Below are 19,452 nucleotides of genomic sequence, written 5' to 3' on the forward strand. Positions count from 1 at the left end.
GTTGGGAAGGAGCCCCCGCGGGTGTTGTGGCCGTTGGGGGTCGGGTCCCCCCGGGCGGTGCGAGAGCCGCCTTTGCTGCCGCGAGGGTCGCGCTCGGGGTCCCCACGGCGGGGAGGGGGTGTCTGTCCCCCCTGCGTGGGGTCACCGCCATGCCAGGGTTTGTGGGGAGGAGCGGGGCTGCGGGGGGTGATGCGGACGAGGACGGGGCTCTCGGGAGGATGGCGGTGTTCCAGGGCGGAGGCGGGGGTCACCCCTCTTGACCCCCGTCTCTGTGCAGGGAGGGCTTGGGGGGCACAGGAGCAGAGGGACGGCGCGAGCGGAGCTTCCCTGGACCTCAGCTCTTTTGTAGTGCCGGTAGGGGGGTTCTCCGCACAAATCCCGGAAGATTGAATGTTCCCCAACGCGTTTAGCGAGTCCCTGTGAGTTCGGGGCGGGTCAGACCCCGAGAGCGGAGCCCCTCCGGGCATCACCCCCGGGGCCGGGCCCTGTGCCGGCCGCCGTGTGCCGCAGTACGAGCCGCCCTCCTTCGAGTCCTTCGAGCCCCCGTTGGCCAGCGGGGCCCGTCTGGAGGTGACCCCGCCGGTGACAACGTGGCCGGGTGTCCCGCGAGGCCAGGGGCGGCCGGCGGGGCAAGCGCTCCTGCCGTGCGCTCTCCTGCCCGTTGTGTACACGGGGAAGGTCACAGGTTCAGGTCTGGTCTGCGAGACTTGGCTCCCCTCCATCTCCCAGCAGCCTTCCTTTTGCCTTTCCTTTCCTTTTTCCCCGCTTTCTGGGAAGGCCCTTTCCCTTGGAGGAGGCTTTAGAGACTCATTTTCCAAAGTGTGCAGCGAAGAGTCCCATGGGCTCTTTCCCCCTCCTCCGGAATGTCCAAGGATGCCGGTGTTTGGGCTGGCTTTTGGTCTCCATCGTGTGCAGGCAGTTCCTCGCCTGGACATCCTCAGGAAAACCTATTTCCACGCTTTGTGCGATGACTCCAGCATCAGATTATGCCGCACATTTCTAGCTCTTTGTTGGCAGTACGCGACCGCACATGCACGGCACTCAGAAAATCCAGGCAGCTGATTTTATTGATTAGCTCTTGACCAAAAAGAATTTATATTTTATTATTTTGAAGCTGTTTGAGTTGCAAAACACAAATCCTTGCCTTTTTACACCCTTGTTCATGCCCTCTCCTGTGAGGGGGAGAAGGGAGATGTGCGCAGCACTAGGAGCGTGGTGTCTCTGTGGTGGAAAAGGACAAGGATTTAATGTTTCACCTGGACTGGCCTGGCATGGAGGGCAAGGGCTGCCTCTGGTTAGAGCCACTGGAGGAAATTAATTATCAAGCAAGTTGGAATGACCTGTAATTGAGCATGGCCAGAGCAGAGGGAGGGGGTTTTATTCCTTTCTCCAAGCCAGGCACTCCACTTGGTCTGTGTGTTTGGTGAGTCACCATTAGGCTCGGTAGCCTCAGGGGCCAGTGTGTGTGCATGCATGGATGTGTCTCTTAACACACTTGTTATCTCTCTGAGTGCTGAAAGTGGTGTGATTTTTTTTGGGGGGGGGATCCATCTGTCTGTCTGGATCCCTGTGTTGGGTGGTAGCCCCAAATAATCCCTCCCTTGCCTCAGTTGCAAAGTCCCCTCACACTTCCTTGCACCTGGCTTGTCTTATGGTGGTGATGACATCGCTTCTTCCGCCTCAAAACCTTTTTCCCTGTAAACTGAGCTGAAAAGGTGCATTTCTGGGAAGAAAGGGCTCGCAAAGGCAGTTGAGGTGCTCTCACATGGTGTTGGATCTACCCAACAGCTTGTGTGTGTCTCTTTATTTTGAATTAACAAGAAGGACAGACCAGAGTTCACTCCATCTGGTTTATTCTCTTGGAGAACAGGGCTGCCTTGAATCAAAAATTGCCTCCATGTTATATTTACAGTGTATCCTTAATTGTGATTGCATAAATTAAAGAAAACCAGGAGCTGCCTGGTCTTTCGAGCGCTTCCATGTGGGCATCATTCCGCAGACAAAGTGGATGTCTGTGTTGGCCACCACAGGTGGGACACCCACGTCTGGGATCCCACTTCTGGACTCAGCTGATGGTGGTTGAGGACCAAAGTCACGTATGGTGCCTGATTTAATAGGCATGTCCAGGGTGTAGGGATCTTTCTCTGCACGCTTGTGGTGGGAAGAATTTTGAGCTCGACCTTGGCTGGGCTGGGAGTGGGGATGCACCTCGGCACTGTCCCACCACGCCCCGCACAGCACGGCTCTGACTGGGATTAGGGCCTGTGGGCGCTGATGCAATCCTAGTCCCAGATGTAATGCAATAAGCCTCTTTGTCCCCTTTATCCAGAGCATTATGTAAATAAGATGGTATTTATGGTCCCAGGTATGTTGTTCCGGGGCTGTGTGACATCCTGCGTGCGCAGCGATGCCCTTTGAGCGTTGGCTTCGTTGCCGATGTTCCTGGCCAGAGCCAGGGACCTGCTGGGGACAGGTGCTTCTGGGGAGTGTGTCACATGCCAGCTCCCTACGGAGAGGAGGTGAGGCTCCAGGTGACCTTGCCAGGAGCTGGTGACAGTTTAAGTATGCTCAGTCCCTTGTAGTGATGAAGGCAGCGAGTGGATAGGTGCTGGAGTCTGTGGGGTGGTTGCCCACTGAGGTCATGGAGAAGTCCATGGTTATCATAGCAGGCTTCCTGCAGGATATGGACTGCTGGTTCCCCAACCTTGGGGGTGGGAGAGTCACGTGTCTATTCCCAAACCTGTGTTCCATTGCAATTTATGGTGGTTTGTGGAGATGATTTTGGGAAGCACTGAAGTCTCTGAAGCACCTGGAGATGGGCCGGGCTGTTTGCAGTTCTTCTGTGACTCCTCTTCTGATGCTTCATGGCTCTCTGGGCATGAGGAGAGCTTGTAATTTTCTCTTGGGTCTTGCCTGCTTACTAGGGAAGATCCTAACTTGGATGCTTGTTGCAGTGGGTGGAGAGATGAGGATGCATTGCATGGGGGTGCTTGACTCCATCTGGGTTCTGGGTTGGGGTGGGTTGTGTTGAAGAGCCCATGTGGGTGTGAAGGACCTTTTCTAACATCAGGGTAAGTAGATGAGCTGGCTTAGAGTATGCAACTGTCCTGGGAGCTCATTGGTGGCCACGTGTGGCTCCTGAACCGGAGCTTTGGCCACCCTGGCAGCAACCGGTCTGCTTTATGTCCCCATGCTGGGTTGACTTGGATGAGGAAGGGTGTTGCTTTGTGTTGGGAAAGGGCAGGAAAAGAGATCCCACTGGGATATGGCTTATTTTGCCATGCAGACACACTTTCCTGCTACTAAGGGTCAGTGCCTTGAGGTATGACATTGTGTCAGAGGAAGGAGTGAGGCTGAGCTTGAACCTCAATCTTGCAATCTCAGTAAAAAAATAGAGAACGGCTGCCTGACCAGGAAACTTGCTCTGGGATTCCAGTTGCTCTTGTGATTGATTTTTTCTTTAAAGGAAGCCAATTCCCATCTGCATTTGGGTGAAAAATCAGTTTTTGTGATGAGTCCAAGAGGTTGTTTTGTTTTCGCTGCAGCTGAGTGTCCTTCACATGCACAAAACCCACTGACGTAGCTGCTGAGCGTCAGCTCAGATGTGGTGTGAGGGGTATGAAAGGATGCAAGTGCAGTTTTTTGTGGATGAAAAAGGATAATTTCAGGACAACCTTGATATTTTGTACTGAAACATTAAACACCCAACTTCTACAATTCATTGCTATGTTCATGGTGTAAGAAAAAGAAAGATTGTGTTGTTGCTTTATGTTTCTCGTTCTCCAAGCACAGAAAGGTTTTGTGGCATTGGATTTTTCCTCTAAGCTGTTCTTGGGCCTCTCGTTCTTCCAGTGGCTGGAATGATGAGACCTCTGCAGTGTTTCATCATTTGTTATTGGGCTACACTGATTTGATGATAAAAAATTGATTTTAATGAATTTGCTGAGCCCATTTGTGCTTTGGATTGGCAGAGCATTGTTGGTTCAACTGGGTCCAAAGATTTGACTTGGAGTTCTCCTGGTGCTTCTCCAAGTGGATGCAGGGTGGATCAGGAGGAGTGTGCTGTGTGGCTTTAAAGGAGTGGAAAGGAGGTGTGTAATGACTTCACTGACAGTAAACACTATGAATCCAGTAGGAGAGGAAGGATCTTGCTCATCTCTGGGAGAATTACTTCTCCTTTCCCAAAGGTTTAGTAGCTTTGTTGAAATTCCTTCTTGTCCTGAGGATTTCTTGTTTATCTTTGAGGGGGTTTCACATCTCATCTGCATGTCCCCTCTGCATCCATTGCCACAAGTAATTCCAAGTGCACCAGGACTCCCCAAATAAGCCTAGCCCGCTTTGATGCATGGTTTTCATTGGGTTTTATTGTATTCCTGTGCGCTGGCTAATTCACAAAATTCGGCAATTTGCAATGGGTCATTAGCACGAATTAGCAACTTTCTGATGGATATCAGGGCTCTGCAAATGTGCCGTATTAATCTGGGAGATACACCTATTTATTATCCCTCCCAGGGAAAAAAAAAAAGGGATTTCTCGGCATGGTACTTGCTCTGCTTGCATTTGTCCCTGTCTGCATCTGCCTTCCCTCCTCCTTTACTTCACAGTCTGGTTGTTTTTTTCCCAAAGTGTTCCCAGGCTGATGATGTGACAGGAAGAGGGATTACAGCCGCACGCACTGGCCTTGCTACAAAGGGAGCCTCAGCTTTGGGAGCCAAGGTGCCCTAATTGGTTATCGAATGAAGGGAATTAAAGGCATTAATAGGTGAAGTGGCAGCTCCTTCGGTTTTGGAGCAGTGGAGAGATGTTCATCGTCTTCTGAAGGCTGGGAAACAGCCAAGACTGGCTGCATGCTCTGCTCCTAAAAGGAACGATAAAGAAAATAAAGCCCAGAAGCTCTCCCTTCCCTGGGAGCAAACAAACCAGTGGCTGTCCATCTTCTCTGACCAATGCTGTGCCCTTTTCCTGTCAAGGCAGGGCTGTAGATGGGAGAAACTGCTCTGCTGGGATCACTCCAGTGCTCTTCCTTTGGATGAAGAAGATGGAAAGGAGATGTTGGCTTGGGTGCAAAGTGGCAGTGCAGCCAAAGGTTTGCTGTTCCTGCTGTGCCTCTGTGGAGGGTGATCCTTGTTGGATACCTGCATCTCTGTGACCATGAGAACCCAGTGTGGGACTGGACCAGCGATGGGTCGGGGGACAGCAGGGAGGGGAGGAGCCATGCTGCCTCTGGAGCCCTGTAGGGAAAGGGAGCAAATGGCCGGTTCAGTAGTGCCCACCCTGCTCCCACAACACCCTGAGCTCAGGATGCTGCCAGCACCTGGGTGCCTTCCTGCATCCCTGCTGACAGCGCTGAGTGAGCAGGGGAAAAGGGCAAGCTCCCTTTTCTGGCACTTATTCCAGTGGTTATTTATGCCTGTTGGTTGTCTTCGGTCTTTGCCAGGTCTCCTTTCCTCCCATCTCCGTGACTGATGCTTCGAGGATCTTTCCTGGTCACATCCGTCTTGCTGCTTCCTCTCACTGCTGGCATTTTTCCAGCCTGCATGGAGTGCTGAAATTTGGGAACCTCTTGGGTTATTTTTATATGCCCTCTACCCTCTTCTAGGCTGTGCAAAAGGGCAGGCCACGAGTTCAGATACCTTTAAGCCTCTCATAAATCAGTTCACTTCTGTGTTTTGGGGTTAGCAAGGATGTAACTGCACCAGTTTTAAATCCACACAGCTCTTCACTTTCCCAGTCGAAACCAGCTCTGTTCAAGGGGCAGTCATTCCCCAGGTTTATCACTATGGGAAGCATTGCAGTGCCAAGCAGATTGGCTCAGATGTCTCATTTTGAGTGTTTAATGTTATTTTTGGCACCAGCCAGCAGCGACACGGCTGGCTGGGCTCAACAAGAATGGCCTTTGTGGTGGTAGAGGAACACCAGGGCTGTGTCTGGTGCTGCCGGAACGCGCTGGCTTGTCTGGGGTAGGCTCACCCAAAGGGCTTCTGTGTTCATCCTGGCTGGTTATTGCTCATGGTGTTGCTTTGCTTTTGCTGCTGTGTAGCTTCCAATGGTCTATGTGTCAGCCTTCAACAGCCAAACCCTGTGACACTGCTGCTCTACTCCTCTGGCACCGCCAGTGCCTGCCGGGCACCTGCTGGTGCCAGTGATGCCATGACACCCACAGGGTGGCACATGAGGATCATGGGGCAAGCAGGGGATGCAGATTTTGGGTGAAGATAGGGCTGTGTTTCTGATTCTTGTTAAAGCAACCTGTGCAGGTCTGGGCATGGTGGTTATACAGGGGTGTCTTCCAGCATGCAGACACAACAGTGAGGGCTGTCCAACCCAGTCCTTGTTGGGCAGCCCTGATTCAGGGTAGGTCTGAGAGCTGAGCTTGCAGGAAGGAAGCTGCTCTGTTCTTTTACCTACCGAATACTTTTTCTCCCATACTTGTGGATTTTTCAGTTCCTCTTTCTGTATACAACAGAAAGTTTAGATACTGGGCACCAGTTTGCGTTTTTGGATTTGGGATCTCAGAAGAACCATGGCCATATCTATCCTGACATTTTTGGATGAACAGGCTGTGATCCAGAGCCTGAGCCTTGCTACTCCCTGCCCATCTCCATGGCAAAGGCTTGGGAAAGGGATGTGGCTCACTCAGGAAGGACCCTGCTGTCAGAGCTATAACAAAGCACTGGCATGACTCTTGCCTGCTCATGCTGTGCTTGATGCTCCTCCAGTCCATGCCACTGTGTTATCCTAGCACCATGGCCTTTCCTACAAGCCTGGCTCCTGCCTGGCAGGAGGTCAGTCAGCTCTTTGCAGTGGGACTGTGTGTGCAGGAGCATTGCTGGACCTAAGTTCCTCTACAGAGAGGAGCTGCATGGAGAAGTCAAGGGGCAACAGATAAAAATTGCACTGGGAGAGGTTTCATCTCAACATAAAAGTGAAAATTTTTATAGCCATTCCTTGGAACAACTCCCTTCAGGACACAGTAATGGTCGATGCTGGTGGAGGTTTTCAAGATGTGACTGGACAGCGTGGTAGGTAATCTCACCTGATCTCCCTTTTTCTCAAAAGGTTGGAGCAGGTGACCTTTCAAGGTCCCTTCCAATGTGCTCTGCTCTATGGTTCTATGACCTGACTCATGTAGACATGTATGTTTGAGCTTGTGTGCAGCAATGGTGCTTGCTCAGCCTCCCAGAGGAGAGGTGACTCCAGCAGTGCAATTTGGCAGAGAGTGAGCAGATGTTCTGAGGAAGTGCTGTTTGCCAGCCATCCTTCACAGGAACAGAATGGAGCGTTTGGTGTAGGTATCAGTGTGCCTCCTGCGTGACCTGAGAACCATGTGCTGGGGACCACGGGATGGTTCTCTTGCTGATAGTTTTCTTGAAATATGAAACTCTTGGACTTCCTTGTGAGTTGGTGGAAGAAATGTGAGCTGTGTTTTATTCAGAAGTACACTCAGAAGTGGTACCTTGAAAAAAATGCACAAGTTGAGAGACATCAAAATCACATAATTGTAAATTTGAAGAACTGCGGTGTCTCAAGGCACGAATAGACAAAAAATTGGACTTTGGTGATGACACTTGCAAAACTGATGGGAGGAAAGAGGTACTTTTTCCATTTTCCCCCATTTCATGGTGTAAAGGAAAACCTGAAACTCCTGATCCTCTTTGTGTTCCCCTTTATTTCAGCACTGTGTGTAGCCTATTGAGAGTTGAGGGAAGTGAGGGGTTCTCAAGGGGGTATCTTTGCTAGTCAGACATGCTCAAGAACCTTGTGTTTTTCTGCCCTACATCGAGTTGATCCTCATTATATTGAGGTTATAGAAGTGTCAATAAGAGGCAAATGCTAGGTTTTAGCTATTCTTGTATTTTCTTCAAACACACTGGCACCATGTATCTATATTTTGTATTGACAGTTTTGTTGGACATTATCGTGTGCTGCAGTTGTGTGGAGTTTTGCTAGAAAAGTAATGTTTTAAGGTCATGAGTGAATGGGAGTGGGTGTGAGGTTGAATTTTGATCTCAGGAACATCTTTTGCCTGATGATGAATGTAGAAGTTGAGGCCTGAGTGTGTATTTGGGAGCAGGTGGGTGTTGTGGCTGATAAGTCTCTGGAGTTTTGCTTCAGGTAGGGTGCTTGCCTGGCTGCCCTGCACCAAAGTAGTCTCTGCTCACCTCTCCACTTTCCTCCATCTCCAGCTTCTTCCAGTGACCTTGTATGTCCTGCTTTTGTCATGCCTGTACTGAAGTATTTCAAGCTTTCCTCAAGAATGCCAAAAAATGACTCATCGCTGAGTGCTGCCCTGTCTCAGGTTCATCTCCAGTGTCAAGGCTCAGCCTTTGGAAACTTGGGAGTCCTGGCCTAAGTTAGTCGGTGTCTCTCTCAGTGCTGTAGCTGCAGTGCATGCTGGAAGATGTAGTCTTGGTGGGGTGCACCTCCATATTAAAAAAAGAAGGGTGGCTCCATTTTATTCAAATTGGGTTCAGCCTTCTCCCTCCCGGCAGCTTGCTGACACTGTCCCGCTCAGCCCTGAGAGCCACTGAAGTTCTCTGGGCGCCTTGTGTGAGTGCAGAGGCGGGAGCACAACTCCTCCATTCAAAATCTTGCCTAATTCCACATTGAACAGCCTGTTTTGAAGCTCTGTGCCTTGGCGTGTTTTGCAACAGCTCGGACTCCCGCAGGGCGCAGGCGGTGGAGGGATCCTGCCCCCGTTGGGTGGCAGTTCTGGAGGGTGTCATGGCAAATCTCCTTTGTCTGCTACAGCCTGACTGATGTCTGGGGGAGAGTGAACCCTCCTCCCCTGCGTGATTTCTTGAGCTGAAAGCAGCAAGTGAGTGAGGAAGCTCCTTTGTGCAGATTTCTCCGTCTCCTCTTGTTCGTGCCAGCTGGCTCGCGTTCAACATTTCTCTTTTTTTCTCTCTCTCTTTTTTTCTCTCCTCTCTCCCCCAGCTCTAGAGAGAGGGGGCGGGGAGAAAGGGAACATCTTAAAAAGAAATCTGCAGAAAAGACATGGGAGTTACTTAACAAAAATCCAACCCAAACAAGCCCAGCTGGGGGATTACAGGCACGGTGGTAGGAGCTGAGTGGGGAGCGAGTGCAGCAGCGTGGGGAAGGCAGTGTGTCTCCCCCACCGCCCCGAGTTTCTTTAGTCGTAAAAGGAAACAAAAAGGGATCTCATGCAGAGGCAGTGGATGGGGAGAGCAGCCGACTGGCTGCCAGCAGCTGGAGGAAGGGCCTCGGCACTGCAGCCCCTGGTGCTGCTGCCTCAGCTGGGGGCTTGTGGGGAGCCCTTTGGGGGTTTGGCAAGCTGTAGGGGCAGCATCCCTTCTATGCCACTGCCTTTGGCTCTTTAGGGAGGGAGCAGAGGGCTCTGCTCTCCCGGGTCGCTGCTGGCCAGAGCAATCATCTCAGCAAACCTTCTGCTCCCTGCCTTGTGCTCACTGGAGGAAATGCTGCATCCTGCAGATTTTTCTCCCCCCTTCCCTGTCCTCTTTGCCGCTCCTTCTTGTGGGCATTCCTGAAAGTTAATCAGGGTGAAAATTGCAGTCAGTCATGTCTGGAAGCCACCAGAGGCTAATCCTGGAGCGCTGCAGGCTGGAGCACATGGCTATGAGACAGTCTCCCTATGTGTGGGCTGGCTGCTGCCAGGAGAAGAGCTTTCTCCTACATCTTGTCGCCCTTGGGCGGTCAATCCTTCCCAGCTTTGGTCTCCTGGCCTTTGGTAACCAGCAGAGAAAGCCGGAGTGGCGCAGGTTCGGCAGGTTCTGAGCATCCTGCACTGCTTTTAGCACATAGAGACGGGCTGGCGCGGTTTCCTTGCTGCCTTTTGGAAGTGGAGCTGTTCTGGTGGAAGAGCTGTCTCTAGGTGTGTGTGCAGCCCTGAAAGTGAACTTTCAGGTTTGTGTCTGAATAGGGTTTGGCTCTGTCCCAGCCCGTAGATGTGGATTATAGAGGTCTCAGCACCTAATGGAGCTGAATTATTCATGTCTGGTGCTGTGTGTGTGCAGCATTCCCAAGCAGAAAGCTGTCTCCTTGTAGGATCTGCGCTCCAGGACTGCTCTTAAAACGCTTTGTTGGCAGGTCTCCAGGCCAACAAGTGAGCACATGCTTTTCATGTTGTGCGGGGATCAATCCTGCGATGGCAGGAGGTAAGGGGAAGGACACGTTTACAGCTGAATCAATCTCCTCGCTCTGTTTTCTGAGATGCTGTGATTTGTGGCAGCGTTACTCCCCCGACACGAGAGTGGGAAGGATCTGGATACCACCCGGTGCTTCTCCAGCTTGGGCAAAGGAGGCAGTGGGAAAGGCACCTCTTTATCTAGGCCATGGGGTGTGGTAGCCAGGGGCTCCTATGCACCCAAAATGATGATGGTGTGTCAGGTTGGGGTCTCTGTGGGTCTGGCTTGGGAGAGGGACTTCAGATGCTCCTCTGGCTGCAGAGGCTGAGCCTGCAATAGTGGAGTAGGGAAATGGGGAACTGGGAGGGGAGTTTTGGGGAGGGAAAAAGCTGTGAGAAATGCTTTAGAGCCACATGTAATGGAGCATATTCAGGAGATCCCCCCAGATCACGTTCCAGGGTCCCAGCCTCCTGCTGTGCTCTGGAAAGGGCTGATCCCTGCCCCAGTCCCTCTTCCTGTGGTGGCATGTCTTGAGTTCTCTGCCTCACTCTCGTCACAACGTGCCTTTACCCTGCTCTTGCCAATCCAGCATGTTCCTGTCCGTCCTGTTTGTGGTTCCTTCTGTCTGCATTAGCAGAGCCTGGGCTCCCTCGGCACCTCCTCCGTAGGGTGAGGGTTTTTGCTCCCCTTGTTTTCTAACCCTTTGATTGTTCCTGGCTCTACAATTGCCAGGGACCCAGCGGACTTCTGGGCTCCTTTTTCTTTTTGTTGTGGTAGGAATTGGCAAAAGCTGCTGCTGTTTGCAGAGTTTCAAACCCAAGTCCCGCTCATCTGCTGTCCTTATTCTACATGTATAAATAACATTTATGGAGATGTGTGTGCGTGTGTATGTGCACGTTTGGAGCAGCAAGGTGAATTCCGTGGTGGGAGTGGAGAGCTGGCCAAGCTGGCATTGTGCAGGTGTTGCATGGAGCAGGTGATGCTACACATGTTGCAGTACAACCTTGTAGATTGTCTCATTTTCCTGTCACTGCAAGGTCAGATCCTTGTCTGCTTTTCCCTTTGACCTGAGCTCACCGTGGCTCTTTGCCTGCTCCAACTTTGGGTTGGCAACTCTTGGATTTGGAGACTGAACTTCATCTCTGCTTGCAGCTCCTGTGGGTTTTTCCTGAGCATTAGTGGTCATCAGTGGTCCACTGGTTCATTGGGATTGTTCCTGGATTCCATGCCTCAGCTCAGGGCTGGGAAGGGACTGGTATCAGCCAAAAATCTGGTTCATCCAGCTCGTTACTGGCTTTGCCCACCTGCACAAAGGAATTGCCTTGGATCCATGACACTAAGAGTGTTGTGCAGGGCTGAGGTGGTCGCTGCCAGTTGCTGGCCCCAGGGATGATTTGGAGAGAGGCTCTGGAGAGGCAGGTTGGTGGGAATTGGACACCAGCTTGGAACTGGGGAGCAGGTGCTGGAGCAGGAGTAGGAAGAGGAGGAGGCAGCCATAGAAACACGCAGGTCGGCTTTGGGAAGCTGTTAGCGACTCCGGTGCACAAAGTGATCTCCTGATTCGGCACTTTCCTTGCCGCTGAAATGAGAGGTCAGTGCTTTTCATTTCCAGCTTGCACGCAAGCCCCCCAGCTCCTGGGGTTAAAAATCTCCGTAATGACCTGTCAGAGAGCGGATTATTAGCTGTACAGAGCTGAGGATGCTGTGGGGAGCAGATGGAAAATGGTCTGGCTGCGGCAGCCTGGCTGATGAAAGAATCCCTGGCATTTTTACAGTGTTTGCGTCTCTGGAAATGCACCGTGAAGCTGCTTTCCAGGCTCCTGCCTGCTGGGGTTTGAAGAAATTTGTGTGTGTGTGGTGTGGGCTTTTTTTGGGTTGTTTTTTCTTTTTTTTTTACTTCTAATTTCTCTTTAAATCACCTGTTTTTGAAGTGTGGCTTGTAAATACCACCAGGAGCAGGCAGGCCTGGAGCTTGGCAGGGAAGGGGAGGACAGTGCTGCTGGAGAGAAGGCTCATCCAAATGGGTGGTCAAGGATTTCTTAAGGATTCTGGAGAGCAGGTGGCCTTGCTGGGCGGTGCTGGGAAGAAGCTGTTACATGTGTTAATTATGTCTCGTCAGGGTAATTGCCATGACTCGGGTGCTGTGTCAGGTTGCGAGTGGGTGTCTTTTTTGTTTCTCTCCCTGGGGGCGAGGCTGGGAAGTAGGGAGGAGATATTTTGGGCTCACCGGGGTCAGCTGTGGTGTGGGCAGGTAGGGCTGAGCCCCCTCTTCCCAGTTAAGACTGGCTACTTATACAGTTACATCTCGGTTTCCCATTGGAAGCTTATCATGGCCGGAGGCGATGGTGGTAAACACTCCAAATCTGGGTACTGTGTTGCTCTGCCCAGAGCACTGGGATGGGAACCCTTATGCTTCCCACTGCAGTTTGGCCTTTGGTGATTGCTGAGACACATCCCAAGTGTCGCAGGCACTCTGAAGCCTGGGATTTATTTCCCACCAAGGCACTTGACTTCCCTGGTGAGCAGCTCTTGTCCCTCGCAGCAAGGCTGGCGTGGAGAGGAGCCCTCCCTCTGGGTGGCATTGGCAGGAGAGGAATCAATCCTCCCTCCCAGGGGCAGCGCTCGATAATTCAGAGGGAAATGGTGAGCGGGGAAATGTGTGAGTAATGTCTTGTTGGAGCCGAGAGCCGTGACCTGCCAGGGCTGGTATTGATCGAGGACCGGTGCCAGATGGCCGCTGCTGCGGGGGCGGCTGTGGAGCAGCCCCAGCCCGGGGGGTGGCAGAAGGATGCTACGAGGGGGATTTGAGAGGTTGGGGGTTTCACTCTGCCCAGATCTGTCCTGCCTGCAGGTGTGCCTGTCCGTGGCTCTTCATGTGTAACCCTGTTCTCTTTTCTCTCTATTCCAGCAACGATGCCGTCACCTGGGCAGACCCGGACCACTGGAGGCCCCCCAAGGACGTAGGTGACCCCCAGGGCGTAGAGGCAGGGAAGAGCCTTGAATCGTGAGGGGCCGTTAACTCTAAGATGTCCTTGAGCAGCGGAGCTTCCGGAGGGAAAGGAATTGATGCGAACCCGGTTGAGACGTATGACAGTGGGGATGAGTGGGACATTGGTGTAGGGAATCTCATCATTGACCTGGACGCTGATTTGGAGAAGGATCAGCAGAAATTGGAAATGTCGGGCTCCAAGGAGGTGGGGCTCCCGGCACCCAACGCAGTGGCAACGCTACCGGATAACATCAAGTTTGTGAGCCCAGTGCCAGGCCCGCAAGGCAAGGAGGGCAAATCAAAGTCGAAAAGGAGCAAGACTGGTAAGGACAGTGGGAAGCCGACCCCAGGGTCCTCCCTGTTCACTCCCAGTGAGGGAGCTGGTGGCAAGAAGGAGGTTCAAGGACGCTCTGGGGATGGTGCGAACTCGGGGGGTTTGGTGCCTGCTGTCACCCCGAAGAGCTCGGAGAAGTCAGCCAAGGCGTCTCGCAGCGTGGCTGGCTCCAAGAAGGAGAAGGAGGGCGGCTCATCCAAAAGCAAGAAGGAAAGGAGTGAGGGTGCAGGAACTGCGGCAGAGAAGGAGCCCAGCGTGCTGCAGCCCCTGGCCCTGGCAGTGAGGGTGGGACAGTATGATGGGGGCCAGGGGACAGAGCCTGCTGCTGCTGAGCAGCTTGGGAGTATAGCTATTGACACGGGAGCTGCGCTCAATCCCTTGGGAGTAAAGTCGGAGCTGGAGGATGGAGAAAGTGAGTGCCGGCAGCTGAAAAAGGTGAAGTCAGAGAAGGTAAGAAAGATGTTGGGGCATGGGAACCATTGCTGCTGCTCACATGGCATTGCTGTGACATGGTGGTGTGGGTGACAAGGGGGTGGGACTGCGTGTCTTGTACTGCTGGGGCCAGCACTGACGTGTGCCTGGGACCTCCTGGTTTTGGTGTGAGTGTCGTTTGGCCATGTGATGTGCTGGTGTCTGGACATGGCAGTGGAATGACACTGGTCAAGCTTGGCTTCTGGGAACCATGTATGAGCAAATCACCTGCAGCCTGTGTTCTGGACACCATCCTGCTGTACCCTTTGAGATTTGGTTTTCCTCAGCTCTTTGGCTGTGTGGAATACATCCAGGCCTCTCTGGCTTCTGTCACTCTGAAGTCAAGGTGATGTCCTGGTGCTTTGTCTACTATAACTCCCAAGGGGACACAAAGAGTCTGTGCTGTGCTCTGTGTCGTGCTGGCTTCACCTTGTGTGTCAGGGTTTCCTGCAGCTCCCAAAGGAATGTGTTTCTCTCCAGTTGCATCATGTGCAGAGAAGGCTCCCTTAACACGTTAGTGGATGTGGGATCTGCATGGGCATGTGGGTGAGCACAGGGAGCAGGGCTGACAGGAGTCACCGCCTCGTTCCCAGGTCTGTCAGTGGTACATGGGCTCTGTCCCACTTGTGGTGGTTAGCTAGGGCTGGTGGGTGGCTGTGGGTGATGTTTGACATGCCACTCCTCTACTAACACGTGGCAGTGATGCTGAGCTGGCCGTGCTGCTCTTCCAGGTCACCAGAGGCACAAAAAGCCCTGCCAATGACAGATGGCCAGTGGGGTGAGCGGCCGCCTGTCCATCTGGGTGGTGCTGGACTCTGGGTGGCTACTCTGTATCTGGATGTGGCCATTTTTCAGGATTCTTTGCTAGTTTCTGAGCAATCACAGTGGCTGGTGTGATTTCAGGTTCACATAAAGATTTTAAGCATGTGGAGGTCTATGCTTTCCTCCATGCCAGCTGCACATGGGATGTTGCTGGTGTGTGCCTGTGAAGCCATGTGTATGTCACACAGGGTGAGCATCACAAGTGTGTGTGTTTGGGTTGGCTTGGCCCTATTGCCATCAACATGTGCCAGGGTGTCAGGACAGTGGCTGGGGAGTATGAAAAGCATTGTCACTGTGTTTGCAGCCAGAGGTTCTCTGGGAGGATTTCTGCTTTGGCATGGGGATCACAATGTGGGCACTGGGATGGGTGAGGAGGGCACGGTGGCATCTTGGGGCAGGTGATTGAAGCCTGTAAAATTCAGGAGTGGTGTGGAGACATCTTGTTCCTTTGTCTGTTCTGGCAGTGGAACCAAAGTGGATGAAACCAGGAAGAGCAGCAGATGCTCTTTTGCATGATGGACTGGAATGCTGCTGCTAAAAGCTGTGGATGCTGAAAGTCGACCTGTGATTTGGGGTTTGTGGAGGAGAAACTCATCAGGGGGGTGTACAGGGCAATGTGTTTTGGCTTGGGAAAAGCATGAGGAGGACAGAAGCTTGGGAATTGGTTTGGGAAATACCTCAACCTGCTTGGCTGTTATGTTCCCTCACAGCCATCTGTGCTGCTGCTGTGACAGCCAACACTGGAGCTGGCTGGACCTTGGGTCATACCCTGCATGGCTTTGCTGTGTTCTTACAATTAAAGATTTATTTCTTTCACTGATACAGCTGCAGAAACTCTTTGCAGTTGGAGATACCAATGTGATGTGTGGTGTTGGTGGACAAGAAGCTCCACACAACCCTGGTCACGTGTGCTGGCACCTGGAAAGCCCTCTGTGTCCTGGGCTTGTCTCCCTATGTGGGCAGCAGGGGAGGTGGGGGGGATTTTGCCCCTCTGCCCTGCTCAGGTGAGACTGCACCTGCAGACCTGCCTCCAACCATGGGATCCCAACATGAGAAGGACGTGGAACTGCTGGAGTGAGTCCACAGGAGGCCATGGAGATGCTCCAAGGGCTGGAGCCCCTCTGCTCTGGAGCCAGGCTGGGAGAGCTGAGGCTGTTCACTTGGAGAAGAGAAGGCTCCAGGGAGACCTCAGAGCCCCTGCCAGTGCCTGAAGGGTCTCTGAGAGCTGCAGAGGGACTTTGGTGAAGGAGTGCCATGCCATGGGGCAGTGGCTTCCCACTTGCAGATGACAGGGCTAGATGGGATATTGGAAGAAACACTTTCCTGTGAGGGTGGTGAGGCCCTGGCACAGGTTTCTCTTGAGAAGCTGTGGCTGCCCCATCCCTGGAAGTGTTCCAGGCCAGGTTGGACAGGGCTTGGAGCAGTCTGGTCTAGTGGGAGGTGTCCCTGCCCATGGCAGGAGGTGGAAAAAGATGGGCATTAAGGTCACTTCTAACCCAAATGATTCTATCCTCTCCATGCTGACACCCGGTGAGGATGGTTCTGCCATTTTACTTGTCCAGATTCAATCATAACCCCCTTGCTAAAAGCTCAGGCTGAAGTGCTGATCCCTGTTTTGAGAAGGGATTTGATGTCTGGATCTGCAGGAACATGTGTCACTTAGGAGGGAGCATTGTCTGTGTTTCATCAGCCTCCTGGGGGCAGCTGGATTGCTTCCCTTGGGTCGGGAAAGCCGTGGGCGAGGAGAAGAAAGGTGTCTGCATGGTAAGGGTGGGAAAGCAGTTTTGTGTCTTGAGGAAGAGACTGAGGCTGGGTGGATGCCTGGGGCAGGGTGGAGGACCAATGGGATGCAATGGGAGATGTGGCCTTGGGCTCCTCCTGTCTCCTGAAAGCTGCAGCAATGTCCCAAAAACTGCATGTGGAGTCCAAAGGACAAGCCAAGAGCAGAGGTGTGTGCTGGCTGTGGGAGGGAGGGCAGCTCCTCCAGGCAGTGCATCGAGAGGATTAAGGTGGCAGGTTCGTTCTGGCCTGGGGACAAACCCTGCTTGGCAGGCGAGAAACTTGCTCAGACTGAAACAGGAACAGCCACAGCGTGACTCAGCCCAACCTTTGGTCTCCGTCAGCTTGTCCTTTGTTTAACCCTGTACTGCTCCCACTTCCGTTTTGGGCAGGGAAGCTGGTCTCCATCTGCAGATGAAGAAAGGGAGACTGTCTGTCCCTCCACTGCTGAGGCCTGGGGTGGGTGACCTCCCTGGAGGTCAGACAGAAGAGATGTGTGCTGAGCCAGTAGCTGCCAGCCAGGCGGCTCTGCTGTATCTCCATGGCTGCAATAATGAGCACTTTGGCGGGGAGTACTTTTCCTTGATGAGGTGCTTCAATGCTGCAGCCAGCTCTTGCCCCAGCCAGCTCACCCCACTTGCCTCTGCTTCTGCTTTTGTGTTCTTCTGATATCTTGCTGTAGGGTTTGGCAGCCATCGAGTCCTTGTTGGGTGTAGGAAGGAGCTTTGGGTTTTGCCAGACACTTTTCCTCGTCAGTTGGTGCTCCATGGCTCTGTCCATAGGCGAGTTCACCCTTGCTCCCATGTCTGACACAGCAGTGATGGAGTCTGTGGACATGGCCCTTGGGCTCCATTGGATGTGTTTTGCCAGTGTGACCCCATGGCTCTGGTTGCTGCTTCTTGGGGTGAAGCCTTCTGAGCTGAATATCCCAAATATCCTTTTTCTTGGTGTGGATCTTGGCTGTGTCCTGGCTTGTTACATGCTCTCCTCAAACCTACCATCAGTGTGTTGGGGCACAGGCTATAACTTCTCCAGGGACAGGGCTGATCTTGATGAAACCCACTGCTGATAACCCTGCTGAGACTTTCCAGGGTTTCTGGGATGGGCTGATCCCCTTGAGAACATTTACCTTTGGCTGTGGTCAGTGCCTGGGCAGGTCCTTGGAGCCCCAAAAAATATCTGGAGGGGCAACAGTGGGAACTTAAAATACTTGCAGCAGGGAGAGAAAAGAGCTTGTGCTGGTGCACTCACAAGCATGGCGACCAGTGGCTTGGTCAGTCCCTGGGTCACTGGGGATGTCTGGAGCTGAGTTAAGGTTTAGTTTGCTTTGCTTTGCTTTGCTTTTCTTTGTGGGGACACTGGTGCTGGGAGGGAATGGCAGCTCTCAGTGAGCAGCCGAGCTCAGCAAAATGGCCGTGCACGGAGGAGCAGCGCTGATTTTGCCCCACAGCCGCCGTGGCGTGGCCGAGCTGGCCTTGGGGCTGGTGGCTGAGCTGGCCCCTTCCTCAGCAGCCCTGCACCCACCACTCTGCCCACAGCGGGCCCCTGCACCGCTCCCGGCACTCTGGGGCGTGCTGGCCCAGCCGGGGGATGTTGAGCATTAAACAAAAGAGCCTCCCAGCTCTTGGCTGCCGCTCCGGCTTTGTTTTGATTGAGAGGTTGTTCAGCAGGAGGAGGGAGGGGTTTTTTTTTTTTCTCCTTCTCTTCTGACGAGCATCCAGATGTGATGCTGCTGCAGACAAGGGAAAGGCAAACAGAAGCCGCTGGAGACTCAGCTCTTCTGAAAAGCCTCTGTGGGTCACGTGTGCTGCGGTTTTGGGCAGCCAGGAGGGTGGATTCATCCGTGTCCCTCTGTGGGAGAGGGGGTGGAAGTCACCGGTGCATTTTTTTCTCCTGAATTTTCCCCTAGACACAGTGTAATGATGCTCTGTGCGTGCTCAGAGCAGCCATCCCTGCTGTGGGTGACCTGATTGAGAGGGGCTGTTTTAAGATGGGGGACACTGCAGTGTGTTCACACCAAAACTGATGTGAAAATGCCCTTGTGGTTCTGTGGGAGGACAGTGTGGCAAGAGAGGGAGTGCGTGGGGTCAGGTGACAATGGAGACAGTGGGGTGGTGGCACCGCACTAGTGGCAGCTGCCAAAAAAGAAATACACCCAAAAAATATATCTGTGCACTGTCCCTGCTGCTGCTGACTTATCCAGCAGTTTGCAGGGTGGCTTTGGTGTCACCTTTGTGGACCTTCTTGCCCTAATCCAGACCTGTGTGGTGCCTCCAGTGCTGGTCCTGCAGCCTCAGTGGGACCCCCAGATGCCAGGTGTCCTGCACCATTAATCCTTTACCTGGAGTGAAAGCATGGTTGCCTTTTTTAGCCATTTTTCCATTGTTGGGGAAAGAGATGAAACTTGGTTGTGCATGCAGCTGGAAGGATTGGGGTGAGGGATTCCTGTGTGACTCCATCTTGAAGAGGTGAGATCTCCCAGTCCCAACGAGAGATGGCCACAGACACTCTTAGGAACCTTTCTTGATGTGGGGGAGAACCAGGATGAGATGTTGGGGGTGGTCCCAGCCTTCTGCTTTGAAGACGTGCTTGGGATTTTGACTCGTGTGAGGTTCCTTGTCTTGGGGCCAGAGTTTGGATGGAGAAACCCCCAGTGGAGCTGTTTTGGTGAAAACAGTTGTTTCTTTTTCATCCCCTCCAAAGCTAGCTTTGGAGCTGGTGTTCACCCTGTTCTTTGTTTTACCCAGGGATTTTTAGGGCATGTGGGAAGCCCAGTGCTGGGGTAGGGACCTGTTCATGCCCAAAACCCTGGGGAGAAGTTGTTTCCCAGCCCTTGCCAGGCCATGGCAGCCAGTGTGACATGGGCAGCTCAGGGAGGTGGCAGGGGCGTGCAGGCAGCTACCGGCTCTTGCCTGATCCTCTCGCCGTGGTTCTTCTTCTCCAGCCGTGCT

The 19,452-nt window shown here is 52.9% G+C and overlaps 1 protein-coding gene across 5 annotated transcripts in view; it reads left to right on the forward strand.

Annotated features, from left to right (window-relative positions):
• The window catches only part of ZNF609 (zinc finger protein 609), a 65,618-nt gene that overhangs the window by 4,114 nt on the left and 42,052 nt on the right, over window positions 1-19,452 (forward strand). For 4 of the 5 annotated variants that reach the window (XM_064389414.1, XM_064389416.1, XM_064389417.1 and 1 more), the window contains exon 2: window positions 13,015-13,879. In XM_064389414.1, the coding sequence (XP_064245484.1) occupies window positions 13,133-13,879 (747 nt within the window). In that variant the 5' untranslated portion in view covers window positions 13,015-13,132. Of the gene's footprint in view, window positions 1-138; window positions 158-13,014; window positions 13,880-19,452 lie in introns of those variants that run through there. The other variant, XM_064389415.1, reaches the window with a different exon arrangement.

This window comes from Passer domesticus, chromosome 14 (assembly GCF_036417665.1).
Source record: "Passer domesticus isolate bPasDom1 chromosome 14, bPasDom1.hap1, whole genome shotgun sequence".
Taxonomy (NCBI): Eukaryota; Metazoa; Chordata; class Aves; order Passeriformes; family Passeridae; genus Passer; species Passer domesticus.